This window comes from Balaenoptera musculus, chromosome 15 (assembly GCF_009873245.2).
Source record: "Balaenoptera musculus isolate JJ_BM4_2016_0621 chromosome 15, mBalMus1.pri.v3, whole genome shotgun sequence".
Taxonomy (NCBI): Eukaryota; Metazoa; Chordata; class Mammalia; order Artiodactyla; family Balaenopteridae; genus Balaenoptera; species Balaenoptera musculus.
In genome coordinates, this window is record NC_045799.1 from 85,276,561 (window position 1) to 85,293,179 (window position 16,619).

Consider the following 16,619-nt stretch of genomic DNA (forward strand, 5'->3'; position numbering starts at 1 on the left):
CGGGGGGCTCCATCAGGTTTCTTCTTGGGCTCCCTTTGGGGGCCCCATGGGGCTGTCTGGACCCCCAAGTCAGCAGCCCAATTATGCTGTTTGCTGGTTGGAGAATCCCACAGAAACATTTTCAGGATGCCTTAGAAATATGCATTTTTTAATTAAAATATTTGAGTCTGGATTAGATTCAACCCCATAATGTCGTTATTTGCTTAATGACTGAAGAATATTGTCTTATCTGAGGAGAAGCAGGACATTTTTAAGACCGCAGAGCCCAAAATTAACAGCTTGGAATTTTCGCCCATGCTGGCTGTTAATTGACTCCAGCTATTAAAGGGAAAGAGATTTTGGCAAACCCTCAGGTCCTTGTACAAGCAAAGCCATGGACATGTTCAAATCATTTTAAAAGAGGCGTCTGGTGAACCGATCGTGTTCGGAAAACAGGCCGGTTGATCAGAAGGTTTGCAAAAGCTTCTGCGGCTCCTGAATAAAGTATCTGAAAATGGTTTCACTTCATGACAAAACCAAACCGCTAAAATTCATGTGCCAATGTCACAGAAATTGGCAACAACCATGTCAAACTTCAGTTTTCTCCCGGGACGTCCGGGGAGGCCTCGTCACCAACCTCAGAGCCCCTCGTCGCTGTGCCTGTTCTTGGTGCTGGGGGGTCTCCGGTGCCCACAGGCAGGTGCTCTGGGAGATCATCACTGGTGGAGGCAGAGAGAATCACTGCCTCTGTCCGGGGAGAAGGGTTCGGCTGTGGTGGAGGAGGGGGCACGTGTACACAGGGGGCAACTGGCCCCTGTTACCATTTACCTGATGTTCTGGGGGGGGTGGGCACAGTGATGCTTTGCTGACTTAGAGGACGCTTCGGCCTGGGCCATTTAAAAATAGTTCATGAAAACTAAAAACAGAGCTACCATATGACCCAGCAATCCCACTCCTGGCCATACATCCAGACAAAACTCTAATTCAAAAGAGACATGCACCTCTATGTTCACAGCAGCCCTATTCACAATAGCCAAGACATGGAAGCAACCTAAATGTCCATCAACAGAGGAACGGATAAAGAAGATGTGGTACATATATACAATGGAATACTACTCAGCCATAAAAAAGAATGAAATAATGCCATTCGCAGCAACATGGATGCAACGAGAGATTACCATACTAAGTGAAGTAAGTCAGAGAAAGACAAATACCATATAATATCACTTATATGTGGAATCTAAAATACGACACAAATGAACCTATCTATGAAACAGAAACAGAATCACGGACATAGAGAACAGACTTATGGTTGCCAAGGGGGAGGGGGTTAGGGGAGGGATGGATTGGGAGGTTGGGGTTAGCAGATGGAAGCTTTTATATATAGGATGGATAACTGACAAGGTCCTACTATATAGCACAGAGAACTATATTCAATATCCTTTGATACACCATAATGGAAAACAATATTAAAAAAAAGGAATGTAAAAAAAAAATAACCTCAATCAATCAAAAAAAAAAAGATAAAATATAGTTCATGATTTTCACAGAGTGTTTCCCCCCCCCCCCAGAAATGCCTGGTTTTGTGGAAAACACACGTAAGGCGACATCCACAGCTAGGTGTGCACTAGCCCTTGCCCGCTTGGTGCATCCTGTCTATAACGTGGACTGTCCCTTTGTCCCAGCTGGAAACCAGGCCGTTCTGATTTGCTCCTGAGCCCAGGCAGCCGAGGATGTGACTGCTCCCCTGGGGCTGAGGGCCCCCAGGCGTTGCCGCCAGAGCCCCCAGGGTGGCCTTACAGGCGCCCAGAGCTCGGCCTGGGGACCAGGACCCCTCCAGCTGCCAGTAGGGGCGTGGTCTCCAGCTAAGCTAAACAGGGGAACTTACTGAGAGGCTGCTGGGAGCCCCGGAATTGGCAGGAAGCAGGGCTGCTCTTGCAGCCGGGAGGAACCTCAGAGGCGCCTCTGCTTCTCCCCCCGCTTGGGGCCCTCATTCCCAGGAGGGGCACCTGCCCCCTCAGCCCCGCTTGGCTCACCTGTCTCCTGGGAGGTCGTCCTGCCTCAACAGTATCACTCGGGGGACAGGCAACGCCCCAGGGGCAGCGAGGGTGCGTGGGGCAGGAGAGACACGTCCTAGGGCCCCCTCACCCCCGAGCTTGCCCTGGGGGCCCAGCTCGTCTCAGAGGTGCCCTGCTGAGGGCAATGCCCGGGTCTTCACCTGCTCACGGACTGGGCTCCCTGTGGAGGAGAGGACCCAGACCCCCAGTTCCTTCCGGAAGAAACCCGACCTCGCGGAGACGCAGGGCCCACCAGCCCGTGACGCCCGCCTTCCACAGTCTGGGCTGGGCTCCGCGGGACTCAAAGCCCGGGAACAACGTGCTTCTCCCAGGAAGGTGTAGCCACCAAGGTGATGGCCCCCTCGCCTCCTGCAGGGAATGGAGAGGTCACACTGAGCTCTGGAGACCACAGCGGGGGCGCCACTGCTCCCCAGCCGGCTGGGTGCAGTGAGGGCTCCTCCCGAGTCATTTTTCCGAATGGGGGGGTCCATCTAACCGTCACCCAACAAGGTAACGGAGCTTTCTTTTCTCTGTGACCACTGGTTGCATGTCTAAAGTTTTTACATTAACTTTTCAGTAATAACAACAGTAACAGTAACAACGGCCAGGCTTTGCCTAGAACAGGCCAGATTGTGCAAGTGAACTCCTGCATTTCCTCTTTACTAACAAAGGCGAGAACCATGCCGGGGAGAATAAATCCTGAGCTCCAGGTGCCTCTTTGTGTAGGTGTGGTCGCCACGCTGGACCCTGCGCTGTGTGCAGGGCCCCTGCCTTCCCGAGGCCAGCTGTCCCCGACGGGAGGAAAGCTTGGGGAAGACAGGTGGCCTCTGGGAAGGCGGGCCGTGCAGTGGTTCTACCTGCTCTGCAGCCCGACTGCTTGGTCTGGACCCTGTCTCTGCCCTGTGTCCACCTGGGGCAAATGGCTTCACCTTGGGCATGTTTCCTCGCCTGCAAAACGGGACCCTGACAGACCCACAGGGCATGGTGGACCCTGCGGATGGACGAAAGCAGAGCACACAGCGCCACCCGGAAATGGTACCCTTCACACGGCAGCTGCGGTGTCCAAAACACTGGAACGTGGGCCGACCTTAAGTGCATATTTATGGGGGCGGAATGTTGGCAGACAATGTGGGGAAAAGAGAGAAAATGAAATGCTCTCACCTCTGGCTTGTCAGTATTTGCTTCCGGAGCAAAAGGGCCAAGTCGGAAGCACAGGCCCCCTTCTCCCTCCTTCGACCCAGCCCCCGGGCCCTGTCCTCGCAGCGCATGTCCTCCTTGGTGGCACCTGGAATCACTCGGGCAGCTTTTCCCCCGAAAATTGGATGCCAGGGCCCAACCCCCAGAGATTCTGTCTTCCTGGGCCTGGGTGTGGCCGGGCACTGGGATTTTTAAGCACCATGTGGAGAGCTACGTTCTGAGGCTGGGAGGACCTGAGGCTGAGGGCAAAGCCGAGCCCCTCCTGGTGGACCCTGGCACCCACGGCAACTTGGCCCCAGGGCACACGGGCCCAGCTGGAAGGGGCGGGAAGGGCCTCAGGCTCTCGGAACCTGCTGGGCTCTCATGGAGAGGGGAGGGGAGGGTCCATCGGAGCGGGCAGTCCCCCCCCAGTCAAGGCTAAGTTTGGCAATGAGCAGTCTCCCCTCCAGGCACCTGTGGAGTCTTTGTGGGGTACTCCAGGTGGTGGGGGGCTGGTACTGAGGATGGCCGCTGGCCACTCCGGGGTGTGCGGGCCCCAGGCTGCTCACCTCAGGCCCCTGGCCACCCGGCCGGGCTGTTCCCCGGAGGTGCCTCTCCCCGGGAGATCTAAAACTGAACCCCTCTGACCTCACCTCCGCTGTGCGTCTACACCTGCATTTCCAGGAGGGGCCAGCACAGCACTGGGCTGACGTTTCAGTGTTCGATCCTACAGCCCTAGAATTCATGAGTCACTTCATCAACACTTGCTGAAGAAAATCACAGGCGCATAAGGAACAAAATGATGCTTTTATTAAAAATCGTACCCATAGCACCTCTCTGTCTTCCTACATTTTTTTTCTTTTTTTTTTTAAAAGGAGATCTAGTTTTCTGCACAATTCCAGAAAATTGCCGGGAAGACTCCAGGACTGACCTAAGCCCCCGATAAACCAGCAGGCGAGGCTGACAGGAAATGAGGCACGCACAGCAGACCAGCTCAGTTCCTGGATTTCCACCTGCTCCCACCTTTCGGAGCTACAGGGATGCTGAATCAAAGAGCCGCATCTGGATACGTGGACCTGACTGCTCACTGGGGGAAGAGCTACAGTGTGCCAGGAATTCGTAAAAACCGAAAACCATGCTACAAACCATTAGCAACATTACGCAAACACCATGCTTCAGTCCCGTCGCGGCCCAGGGCAGGCACAGCGTCACAAGGGGCTTACGGAGCGCACGCCACCCTCTGCGGTCTCCCCCAAAGCTGCCCCACATCACGTCTCTTCCGCGACGACATTTACCGAGTGCTCCTTAAAAGCATGGCCGGGAAGGGGAGGCCTTGGTTTGGACCGATTTATTCAGAGGGAGGAGGTGCAGTAGATCAAGGAGATGTGCTCCACGGCCCGCTAACCACAGGGACTGCCCACAGCCCCGCCCTGCCGCTCACTGGCCTGGGAACCTGTGCCCGGAGTCCCCAGTGGGGACGGGAGCCTCGCGCAAACCCATCCCTGCCGCTCAGACAGACAGCGCGGCCCTGCGGCTGCTTCGCTGTGGGTCCTCACGCAGAAGGGGCGGCTCGCCTGCCCATCACGGGGCCTTCGATGGGGGACTCAGCGACAGCTGAGCGCGAGACACCTGACGGGCATCATGGCTCAGAAGGCGGCAGGATGGAACACTCCTCCTTGCCTCGGTGAGAGAAACGGTGCTCGTCCTTTCTTTCAGAACCGAGATTAAAATCCAGTATCCATTTTCCTATCCTGTGATTTTCTTTTTTCCTCCCTAAAGACGAGAGGTTAGGAATCAACGCTTCTCAACGCCCACACTACCTGGAGGCTGAAACCTAACCAGAGACCCCCCGCTCTTCCTCTGGTCCAGTAGCTCCCACGGCTCACAGCGCCGGTGCCACCGGGCGGAGCGCGGACGCCAATGCCCATCGCCGCCTCGGACCGCCTGTTCCGTCCCAAAGAAGTTCGCTCAAAGCAGAACACAGGAAGTATAACGAGCCTGGGGAAAAAGGCGTCATGTTGTCACAAAAGCCCAAAAGCCAGAAACACGCCTCAACCCAAGCCGTCCCCACGCTAGGACGTTTCAGCACTTTCGCACATATAAAGCAGCGGACGTGCGGCTCAGAGAGCAGAGCGCGGAAGCCAGCGTTCCTCCTCGTTCTCTGTCGATCGCTTGTCTTCCGAGAAACTCGAGGGGCAGCCTTGGGGCTTTCTGTCCACTTCCCCGTCTGGGGCCGAGAGGACAGAGGTGGCTGGCCCCGTGCCCTGGGTGGGTCCTGTCCAGGGAGCGATTCTCATGCAGGAGAGGCTTTGGGCAGAGCGTCTAGGATTTTTGGTTTAGAACGTTTCCCCTCTACACAGAAAAGGAAGGAAGGAACGGAGGGAGGGAGGGAGGAAGGAAGGAAAGAAGGAAAGAGAGAAGGAAGGAGGAGGAGACAGAGAAAGGAAACTTTCCACAGCTCCTACCTCTACTTTTAGAGAAACTGAAAGGGTTTTTTTTACCCAACACAAAACTCTCAAACAGAAAAGGCCTTTTTTCAGCAACACAAAACTCTCCTTGGTCTCCTGGGGAGACCGCACCCAGCAACTCTGAAATCAGAGGGTTAAGACGGCCCTCTGCCCGGAGGAGGCGTGGGAAGAAGGGACCCCGCAGACCACGTGACCCACGGGTGGCCACGAGACCGGCTCCCCGTGGCGTGGGTGGCTGGCCCAGCCCTTCCCCCCTTGGGGACCTGCAGGCCCGTCCTGTGCCCTGGGGGGTGTGGACAGGCTCCGGCTGACCGGGCAGCCGGCGGGGTCCTTCTGCAGTGCCCCCCGTGGGGGGGGGCGGGGCACACCCCGCTGACAGCAGCAGCACTCCCGGTACATCTGGCCCTGGGACCACGGCTTGACCACCTGTACCTCACACACCTTTTGCAAAAAATGATGTGATGGGCTAGAGGCAGAGCTGTGGTTTGGAGTTTCAAAATACTTCATGCTATTACCATGTAGCTAAAAAACGAAAACAAAACAGTAACAAAGTAAAAAACGGTTTCCAGAAAACCCATTAAGGCTAAGAGCTGGCCTGGGGTCAGGGGAAGGGAGAGCCACACCACAGTCACGGCAGCGGCGGGAACCCGGAGGCCCCAGGCCGTGCGCGCTCCAGGGAAAGCCGTGGGCCACGCGCACGGCGGGGCCTGGCAGGCACGGGGGTGGGTAGAGGGGCTGGGGACCCCGTCTTCTCAGAGCCGTTTTGCTATACTTGGAGACACTGTCGCTCTTCGTCTTTCCCACGTACAAAGCTAAACAATTAATAAAAAGGCACCTGGAGACAGCTGAGACTCATTCATTTCATGTGACATATTTTAAAAAAAGATAAAAAGATTTAAAAAATACTCTGGTTAACAATGCACACCTCTTACACAGCGAGCGATTCTGCAGCCGCTGCCTCGTTCGCTCGGGTTGGCAGGCTGGCCGTGTGCTGTGCGGTCGGGGAAGGAGCGAGCTCGCCGAGGGCCACGGGGGTGGCTCCCAGCAGGGGTGCTTCCTGCTCCTGCGCTGCGAGGTCGAAAGGAAGGAAGGGGGAGCCCCGAATATTTCACCCCTGGAAGGACGCCGAACGGAACCTTGGAATCTGTGGCCCCGCGGCCAGGAACCTTAAAGCCGATTCCTCGCCTACAAACTGCCGAGTGAGGACATTTCAGAGATGGACGCCCTTGGGTCCGCAGGCCCTGAGCCTGGGTCACACACATGCTCTTCGCACCCCGGAGACGGAGACGGTGGGATGGAGCCCCGGGCGGGCCGCTGGTTCTCGGGCAGGGGTTAGAGAAGAGAAGGGCGCGGCCTGCAAGAGGCACGGCCTCCCTGGACCCCCGTCTCCCTCCCCGCCAGCCTTCCTAGTCGGCGCAGGATGGAGAAGCCCGGGACCGAGGGCTCAGGTCTTCCCAGGTCGGGGTGACGAGCCCTTGCACCAGTGAAACACACCTTCTCGTAAAAAGAAAAGGAAAACAAAGAAACCCGCTTCCTGCAGCGATGTTACAAAAAGCCAGTAAAAAAAAACTTTCCTAATTGAAATCTCGCGTTCACAAGTGGGTAAAATCAATCATCAGGCGTCAGATCCTCTCAAACCCAAGCTGGAGCCCAGTTCCCGGAGGTGATTGTCTTAACAAGGGTCGCCGCGGGGTCGGCGCCGCTCACACGAAGGACGAGAAGCCGGTGAGCGGAGTCCGGGCGCCGTGGGCGGCGGGCGCGAACACGGCGCTCTGCGTGGTGACCACCGCGCGCGGGGCCGGCCCGGCCTCGGCCCCCGCCACCGCCTCGTACCTGTGCGGGGCCGCGCCCGCGCGCCGCTTCCACGAGTTGTAGTAGGTGGGGTCGCTCAGGTAGTGGTTGACGAAGGAGTGCTGGGGGAGCGCGTCCTCGGACTCGGACTCGGTGCCCTGCGGACAGACAGATGGACAGCGAGGCGTCAGCCAGGCGGCCGGGGGGCGGGGGGGGGGAGCTCAGGGGGGCCGTGGACACGGGGGGCGGCCACGGATGGGGGGAGCTACGCGGGAGGGCGGCCGTGGGCAGCAGGGCTGAGAGGGGAACAGGAAGGGCCAGGAAGGGGACCAGCACTGGCCGCCCGGGGTGGGATGGTGCAGGTCAACTGTTTCCTCCCGCTTCCCCCACCCCAGACCTCCTACACTCCACACAAGCGCGCACGGACCCCCCAGACCTCCCCCCAGGAGACCCGGGCTGAGCTGCACCAAGCCGGGCAACGTGCTGTCTCACTGCCCTTGAGTCTCTGCTCCCCAGCCCATCACTGTGCCTGGGCCGGTGCCAGGAGGGTCTACACTGCACTCGTGCTCCAGGAGAGGTCTACACTCCATCTCCCACCCAGGAGAGGTCTACACAGCACTCCCACCCCAGAGAGGTCTACACAGCACTCCCACCCAAGGAGAGGTCTACACAGCACTCCCACCCAGGAGAGGTCTATACCCCATCTCCCACCCAGGAGAGGCCTACACAGCACTCCCACCCGGGAGAGGTCTACACCCCATCTCCCACCCAGGAGAGGTCTACACAGCACTCCCACCCCAGAGAGGTCTACACAGCACTCCCACCCAAGGAGAGGTCTACACAGCACTCCCACCCAGGAGAGGTCTATACCCCATCTCCCACCCAGGAGAGGCCTACACAGCACTCCCACCCGGGAGAGGTCTACACCCCATCTCCCACCGAGGAGAGGCCTACACAGCACTCCCACCTGGGAGAGGTCTACACTTCATCTCCCACCCAGGAGAGTTCTACACAGCACTCCCACCCAGGAGAGGTCTACACTCCATCTCCCACCCAGGAGAGGTCTACACAGCACTCCCACCCAAGGAGAGGTCTACACAGCACTCCCACCCAGGAGAGGTCTACACCCCATCTCCCACCCAGGAGAGGTCTACACAGCACTCCCACCAAAGGAGAGGTCTACACAGCACTCCCACCCAGGAGAGGTCTACACAGCACTCCCACCCAGGAGAGGTCTACACTCCATCTCCCACCCGGGAGAGGTCTACACAGCACTCCCACCCAGGAGAGGTCTACGCAGCACTCCCACCCAGGAGAGGTCTACACCCCATCTCCCACCCGGGAGAGGTCTACACCCCATCTCCCACCCGGGAGAGGTCTACACAGCCCTCCCACCCAGGAGAGGTCTACACAGCACTCCCACCCGGGAGAGGTCTACACTCCATCTCCCACCCAGGAGAGGTCTACACAGCACTCCCACCCAGGAGAGGTCTACACTTCATCTCCCACCCAGGAGAGGTCTACACAGCACTCCCACCCAGGAGAGGTCTACGCAGCACTCCCACCCAGGAGAGGTCTACACCCCATCTCCCACCCAGGAGAGGTCTACACCCCATCTCCCACCCAGGAGAGGTCTACACAGCACTCCCACCCAGGAGAGGTCTACACAGCACTCCCACCCAAGGAGAGGTCTACACAGCACTCCCACCCAGGAGAGGTCTACACCCCATCTCCCACCCAGGAGAGGTCTACACAGCACTCCCACCCAAGGAGAGGTCTACACAGCACTCCCACCCAGAAGAGGTCTACACCCCACCTCCCACCCAGGAGAGGCCTACACAGCACTCCCACCCGGGAGAGGTCTACGCAGCACTCCCACCCAGGAGAGGTCTACACTCCATCTCCCACCCGGGAGAGGTCTACACAGCCCTCCCACCCAGGAGAGGTCTACACAGCACTCCCACCCGGAAGAGGTCTACACTCCATCTCCCACCTAGGAGAGGTCTACACAGCACTCCCACCCAGGAGAGGTCTACACTTCATCTCCCACCCAGGAGAGGTCTACACAGCACTCCCACCCAGGAGAGGTCTACGCAGCACTCCCACCCAGGAGAGGTCTACACCCCATCTCCCACCCAGGAGAGGTCTACACCCCATCTCCCACCCAGGAGAGGTCTACACAGCACTCCCACCCAGGAGAGGTCTACGCCCCATCTCCCATCCAGGAGAGGTCTACACTCCATCTCCCACCCAGGAGAGGTCTACACAGCCCTCCCACCCAGGAGAGGTCTACACAGCACTCCCACCCAAGGAGAGGTCTACACAGCACTCCCACCCAGAAGAGGTCTACACCCCACCTCCCACCCAGGAGAGGCCTACACAGCACTCCCACCCGGGAGAGGTCTACGCAGCACTCCCACCCAGGAGAGGTCTACACTCCATCTCCCACCCAGGAGAGGTCTACACAGCACTCCCACCCGGGAGAGGTCTACACCCCATCTCCCACCCAGGAGAGGCCTACACAGCACTCCCACCCAGGAGAGGTCTACACCCCATCTCCCACCCAGGAGAGGTCTACACAGCACTCCCACCCAGGAGAGGTCTACGCCCCATCTCCCACCCAGGAGAGGTCTACACTCCATCTCCCACCCAGGAGAGGTCTACGCAGCACTCCCACCCAGGAGAGGTCTACACTCCATCTCCCACCCGGGAGAGGTCTACACTCCATCTCCCACCCAGGAGAGGTCTACACAGCACTCCCACCCAGGAGAGGTCTACACTTCATCTCCCACCCAGGAGAGGTCTACACAGCCCTCCCACCCAGGAGAGGTCTACACTTCATCTCCCACCCAGGAGAGGTCTACACCCCATCTCCCACCCAGGAGAGGTCTACACAGCCTCAAGGGGATGGTGTGTATCCTCGCAGTGCAGAACACAGAAGAGCACGGGGGTGTGGAAGGCCTAGGGGCCGTAGCCTGCCCAAGACTATGACGCAGGCTCCCACAGGCCAATGGGATCCGATCCTGAGCGTGAGAGGGGCGAGGAGGAGGCTTGTCCTTCATGGGACACACATTCCCAGGGAATGTCACATCCATGCCGGTCTCTGAGGGGAGGTTGCCAAGAAAGGACACCCTAAATGAGCGCGGTGTCGTGGTGTCTAAAGTGCTACGGGCCCCTCCCTCTCCAGGCACTGAGGGACCTGACCCCTCACCATGCGGCCCCAGAGCAGCTGGTGGAGGAAGTGGGCCGCCCATTGATGGTTCAAGATCAGTCCCTCTGAGGGTCTTTCCCCCCTTTCTTTCTACAAAACAAAGCAGCAGTTTCTAGTAAAAGCATTTAGCCCGCACCGTTTCTATGTTCATTTTCTTGAAGTAAAGCTCCATGCCGTGTGTTGTGCGGTCTTGGGGGCGGGATTTCAGTGCTGGAGGGTCTGCAGATCTGGATAGTGGAGGCCGGAGTGCTTTCCCAGAGCGGGTGGGGCTCCCGGTTCCCCTGTCCCAGACCTGCCAGGTGGTCCCGGGGCCCCTCCCCGAATGCTCGGAGCTTCCTGCTCCCTGGTGGGTGGGGATGGCACCCAGGCTGCCCGGGCTCTGCTGTGAGGACCCGCGCCCAAGACGCTCCCCAGACCCTGAAAGCACAGGGCGTCCTCCCTGCGCCCGCTACCCCGGACCTCACAGAGGCCACCTTCCATGTGCCGAAAATGGGTCTGCAGGCACGGTGGCTTCCGGCCTTTCAAGTTCAGGGAGGGCACAGGAATCGTGGCCGAGTAAAGCCCCTCCCCTTGCGGGGCACCCTGCCAGGTGAAGGTCACCGTGGGCCGCGGGCGGGTGACTGGCTGGTCCGTCACACTCCAGCCGCCCACGGGCGCGGCGCCTCCTCGCTGGGCGCCAGGGCCGAGCCGGCAAGGGGCCAGCCACACCTGCCCTTCCCCCTCTCCCCGGAGGGTGGCGGAGGCCTGGGTGGTATAAAGGACTGAGTGTCCCGTGAATGCTGGCTCAGAATCTCCGGGGAGGTCTTGGAAGAGCACAGCTTCCTGGGCGGCGGCTCCCGCTCTGCTCTCCTGACTCAGTGGGTCTGGGATGGGGCCTGGGAACGTGTATTCCCTGGAGGCTCTGGAAGGATTCTGAGCAGAGGCCAGGCTGGGGTGGGGGCAGGGGAGGAGGGGACAGTCGCCTTCGGCCTTCACCTGGCGGTCTGGGGGTGACGGCCGCCCCCGAAGGCAGCTCGGACCCGAGAGCTCACGCTGTCCCGCACCTGGGGAGCAGCATTTCGTGCTGTGAGAGCGACGGCCTCTTGGCTGTGCAGACACCCCTCGTGTACATACGGTGGAGCCAGAGACTTCTGGGATTTTTTTTGGACACAGACTGAAACCCTTGCTCTAAATGGAATATTTGCATAAAGTAACGACGGTGAGTCACAGATCTGGGAATCCTCAGGACGTTAAATGTAAACCGTTCGTGTTGTGCCATCGTGCATGGCTGAGGCAGAGCTCCTGGAAATGGGGGCTGACAAACGTGCCCTCCCAACACATCCCAGAGGCGGAGGACAGCTTCTCCATCATCGGACAGCGATGCCGAGAGACAGCCCAGGCTTCTTTCCTGTGGACACTGCTCACGACAGAGTAGCCTCGTGCCACCTCTGTCGCTGCACCGTGACCCTGGGAGGTGGGAGTTTGGATTCCCAGTTTATGGATGAAAGAGGGCTGTGTAGGCCCCGGGCGGCGCGGGACCCTCCCCTGAGCCCGGCCACCCAGGCCTCGGCGGCTCCTGGCTCCAAGCCCCTCCTCCACGGCAGCTGAAGGGGCTCACCACCCCCTAGTCGTCAGTCCCAAGCCCATGATGCTCTGAAAACCAAAAGCTGTTTTTGCAACTCGTTTGGAGGCAGAGCCTGACCTGCGTTGAGCTAAGGTGCCGCGGACCCCAAGCTGAACTGCTGGGAGGCCAGCTGGTGTGGACATCCTCGGGGGTTGCTGCAGAAACACAAGTGGGTTCCACGAGAGTGCCCCCCGGCCCTGCTGGGGATGTGACCCGATACAGGACTCAGCCCCAACCTGAGAAACGCCCAGTTCTTGAAAGTGTATCTTTTTCAGATAAGAGATCAGGCGCCTGCCTCTGCGGCTGGTGGTTAAGATTTATCCTTCACCTGTTTTCTAGAGGCCTTGAGGGGCTTACGAGTCCGTGTAAACTCAGAGAAAGGAGGACAGAGGTCATGGAGGGAAGCCGAGGAATCTGTTATCAGTCCCTGAGTTGGGTCTGTCACTTCTTCAGACACTGATTTTGGTTCTAAATTTCCTGAAGCTCAGGGGAAGGAAGACACCGAAGCCCTCTTTCCTCATGAGAAATTCACGGAACGTTCAGGATTGGACGACAGCAATATGGTTCCTGGTTTCACAGACGGGGTCAGGGTTTATGATGATCTGAAGACTGAACGTTAGGATTCAAGATTTCACCCTTCAGTGTTCGGGGTCCTCCCCACCCACCGTCCCAACCACGTGAGGACGAATGTGAGAAGTCGCGATTGGGCTCCATCTCATTTTGTGTTGGAGAGAATGGAGGCCCACAGAAGCGAGTGACCATCTCAGGGTCGTACTGGCTGGGGACAGAGTGCGGGCGGACCCAGCTCTGGCATCGCAGCCCAGGTGGCAGAGACAGAGGCTTCTCAGTAACTCCTCGGGGCCGCCTTCAACCCCAGCTGTATAAAAGATTAGAGACACTTCAATGGGCGGGTCTCACACCAGGTCTCTCCGGTGATGGAGGCCATCATATGCGGCGGTCACTCGTTTTATAAACACGTCCCACACCCAGGGGGTGGCCCGGGGCACTTCTCTCCCCTCTTTCTACCCTTGTCCCCCCTCCTGCAGCTGTTCAGGCTGCGGGGAAGCCGGGTTCGCAGTCACCAGATGGGACCGAGGGGCAGCCTGGAAGGGGGCTCTGAGTTCTTGCAGGAGCCAGCACTTCTCAGAGTATGTCCAGCACTGCTTCGAGAATGAACACATCACGTGTCCCACACTCATGTGTGTGTTCACGTGATTAACAAAACGTAGTTTCACTGGAGACCTCTTAATAGCTATGTGTCCTTATGCACTTTCTCAACCACACATCTCAGTGTCCTCTAGGCCTGTGACAAATGTGGGCACTAAGAAGAGGGCCTGGCAGGAGACAGTCGGGGTTGGCTGTCCAGCTCACAGTGATGTCCCAGTGTTTGTGTCTGAACTGTGACCCTTTGAAGGAAGCGACCCTTGTCCCACCTTTCCCTGTGACATGGGCTGAAGGGTTTGACCCTCAGAAAGCAGTGATTGGCTAATGGGTGGGCATGTGGCTTAAGCTGAGCCAGTCAGAACCTTCCCTGGGATTTTTCCCACTGCATCTGGAAGAGCAGAGTGCTTCGTGTGGGGACCAAGCTGGGCGGCTGTCAGCCTTGAGTGGCAGGGCTGCAGGGCCAGCCAAGTGGTCCCAAAAGCCACTGTGAGAGAACAAAACCATCGTGCAGAAAGGAGAGGAGAGACTAAGAGCTGCTCCTTTAGCTTCTTGCTGTTCATTTAGGGAGAGTGAGAACGTACGCAGGTCTCATGACACACGAGGGTGAGTGCGAGGGCGAGGGCCTCCTGGCTCCTGCTCAGGTCTTGCCTTTGCCTTCACAAGAAAGCACCGAATTAAAATGCCATTCGTCCTTCTGCTGCCTGCCCTGCTTATTGTTTAGATGACATTATTATTTTTTAATGAGGATGTATTTTAGTGATTTAGAATTGTCGACAAAAAGGAAACACTGCAGGGTCTTTTTTTTTAAGTTTCCTGTGTGATATGAAATAGCGATGTGTGTTGGTTTCCCAGGAAACCGTAGAAGGCCAGCCTGTGATTGGATGTGCTGGCAGACGGACTGTGAGAGTTTCTACAGGTGCATGGACGCCTGGCAAGCATCTAATAGAGATAATCTCAGCACTTTTGGTACTATATTGGCAAGATGAAAGACTCAAATGTTATTAGGGAATTAATTAAGCATGAGGGGGTTGGTCTAAGTTGGTTGGAGCAGGAGAGATCTTGAAAACTGTTTCTTTGGATTTTGAAAACAATTTTTAAGATGCGATTTGAACAGTAGCCCTGATGTAATTCATAAGCATCTGTGCGATAAAACAGAGACAAAGCCTCTTATTTCTAAACAGAGGGACATAAAGAGCCACAGCACGTGTCATGTGACGCTGATGGCCTAATTCAGAGCAACTCTCATCAGGCAGGTTGTTGTGCACCTGTGAATGGATTCTTAGAATTTTCACTTGAGCAATATTTCTGAAAATTGGGAGAAAAGGATGGCATCACTATTTTTTTTTTTAGTGAAATATTAGCTTTGCAAAAGAGCTCTTCCGGTCAAGACCTCATAGGGTTTCTGGCTCTGGAGGAGCGGGTGGGCAGGACGGGAGGTCAGGAGACCCCGCCGCAGTCGGCCAATCATCAATACAAAGATCCTTCCAGAATGGCTGGAGGAGCCAGCAGGTCCTCTCCCTAGTGGAACAATGATTTAACTGGGGAAAATTATCTTATAAACATTTAGAGTCCCTGGAATTGGTGCCAAGGGCATATAGCAAAGGGGGGAAGACTTAGTCCAGAAAATCTAAAATCACTAAGAATAGCAAGAGTCTGAGCCACTTGACCTATGACCTGCTCCCCCTGCCCCTCAGCCCAGGGTGACAGAAGCTCCACTCTGAGCACATGTGGCCAAGAAGACCCAGCTCCTAGTCCAGCAATTTGGTTTGACCTGGAGCAGGAAGCTGCCGGCATCTCTCATCCAACTGCCCACCCCCAGCTCCACAGGACAGAACTCTATTCCAGGCAGGTATGGCCAAGAGAACTGGGCTTCCTTCCCTCACCCAGTCTTTGCTGGGAGGCTGGATGATATGCACCAGGCACAGCAGGTCGAGAATACTGAGCCCTGATTGCCCCCACCCCAGCTGGCTAGTACGGAAGAAGTTCCACCCTGCCCAGAAGACCAGGGGCTACCGTCTCCACCCAGCGCCCCACTGGTTCAGCAGGTGCATCACTATGGAGAAGATGTTGTCCCCACTCCAGCTTTGGTGCTGTGACACAGAGGTCCTGATAGGGGCAGAGTCAGTCCTTAAGAAGAGAGAGCTCCCCTGCTCCGCCCGAGGGGAATGGCTGTATTTGGACCAGAGCAGGCCTAAGGGCATTGTTGGAAACAATGGCGACCTCAGGGGTGAGAAATTGAGAGGAAGCTAGCAGCTCCATGATAGCAACAAGTGAAGTAATAATAAACCGGCCGGAAGTTTAGCAGCGAGAACCAGGCAAAGAGACAGCTAAGGAGAGCCCTCTTGGGGGTTAGAGAAAAATTCAAAGGTTAACAACATCCTGCCACTGCAAAAGGGCTGGGCTGTAATTGGATCAAACTATGGAGTAATTTATACCCTGGAGCATTGTCAAAAATAATAGAGCTAGCAGGTAGTGGAAGTTAACAGCTGGGTGTGAGACCCGTGGTGGTAGACAATCCGGAATCTTAATGGGGAGGCAAGAACAAGAGACAAGGGGACCCTGGCTAAGACCAGTCATCCCTGGTTGTCAGGGAAACTGCACGTGTGCCCAAGGCTGCCCCTCTGAGGGGTGACATCGGAGGGTATACATTGCTGAAGAAACGGACTTCCCTGAACTAGTCCAGGCAAGTCACTAAACAAATAAGCAGATAAGCAAACCACAATGACAACAACCAGTGGGGGTTGAATATCAGTATTCTAAGTTGATACAATATGTTATCGAAAATGAGCTGTTTTCAAAAAACAGGAAAGTGTGACCCATACAGAGGAAAAAAAGCAGGCAGCCTCTGGGGAGCCCCAAATATTGGCAGACAAAGACTTTGAAAGTAGCTATTATAATATGTTCAAAGAACTGAAGGAGACCATGTGTAAAGAATTAAAGTATGCTGACACTACCACACCAAGTAGAGAATGTCAATAAAGAAACAGCAATGATTTAAAAAGAACCTAATGAGAAGTTCTGGAGTTGAAAAATACCATAACTAAAATAAAAAATTCACTAGGGGGACTCAGTGGTAGATTTGAGCTGACAGAGGAAAGACTCAGTGCACTTGAAGATAGAAATGATAGAGATTATGCAATCTGAAAAACAAAGAGAAAAAAGAATGAGAA

General features: G+C 56.5%; 1 protein-coding gene across 1 annotated transcript in view; it reads right to left on the bottom strand.

The window, feature by feature from the left end:
* Positions 1 to 4,023: 4,023 nt before the first annotated feature.
* Positions 4,024 to 16,619, bottom strand: part of SDK1 (sidekick cell adhesion molecule 1) — an 824,383-nt gene continuing 811,787 nt past the window's right edge. Inside the window, exon 47 of the mRNA XM_036826800.1 lies at positions 4,024 to 7,629. Within this exon, the coding sequence (XP_036682695.1) occupies positions 7,384 to 7,629 (246 nt within the window). The 3' untranslated portion in view covers positions 4,024 to 7,383. The remainder of the gene's footprint in view (positions 7,630 to 16,619) is intronic.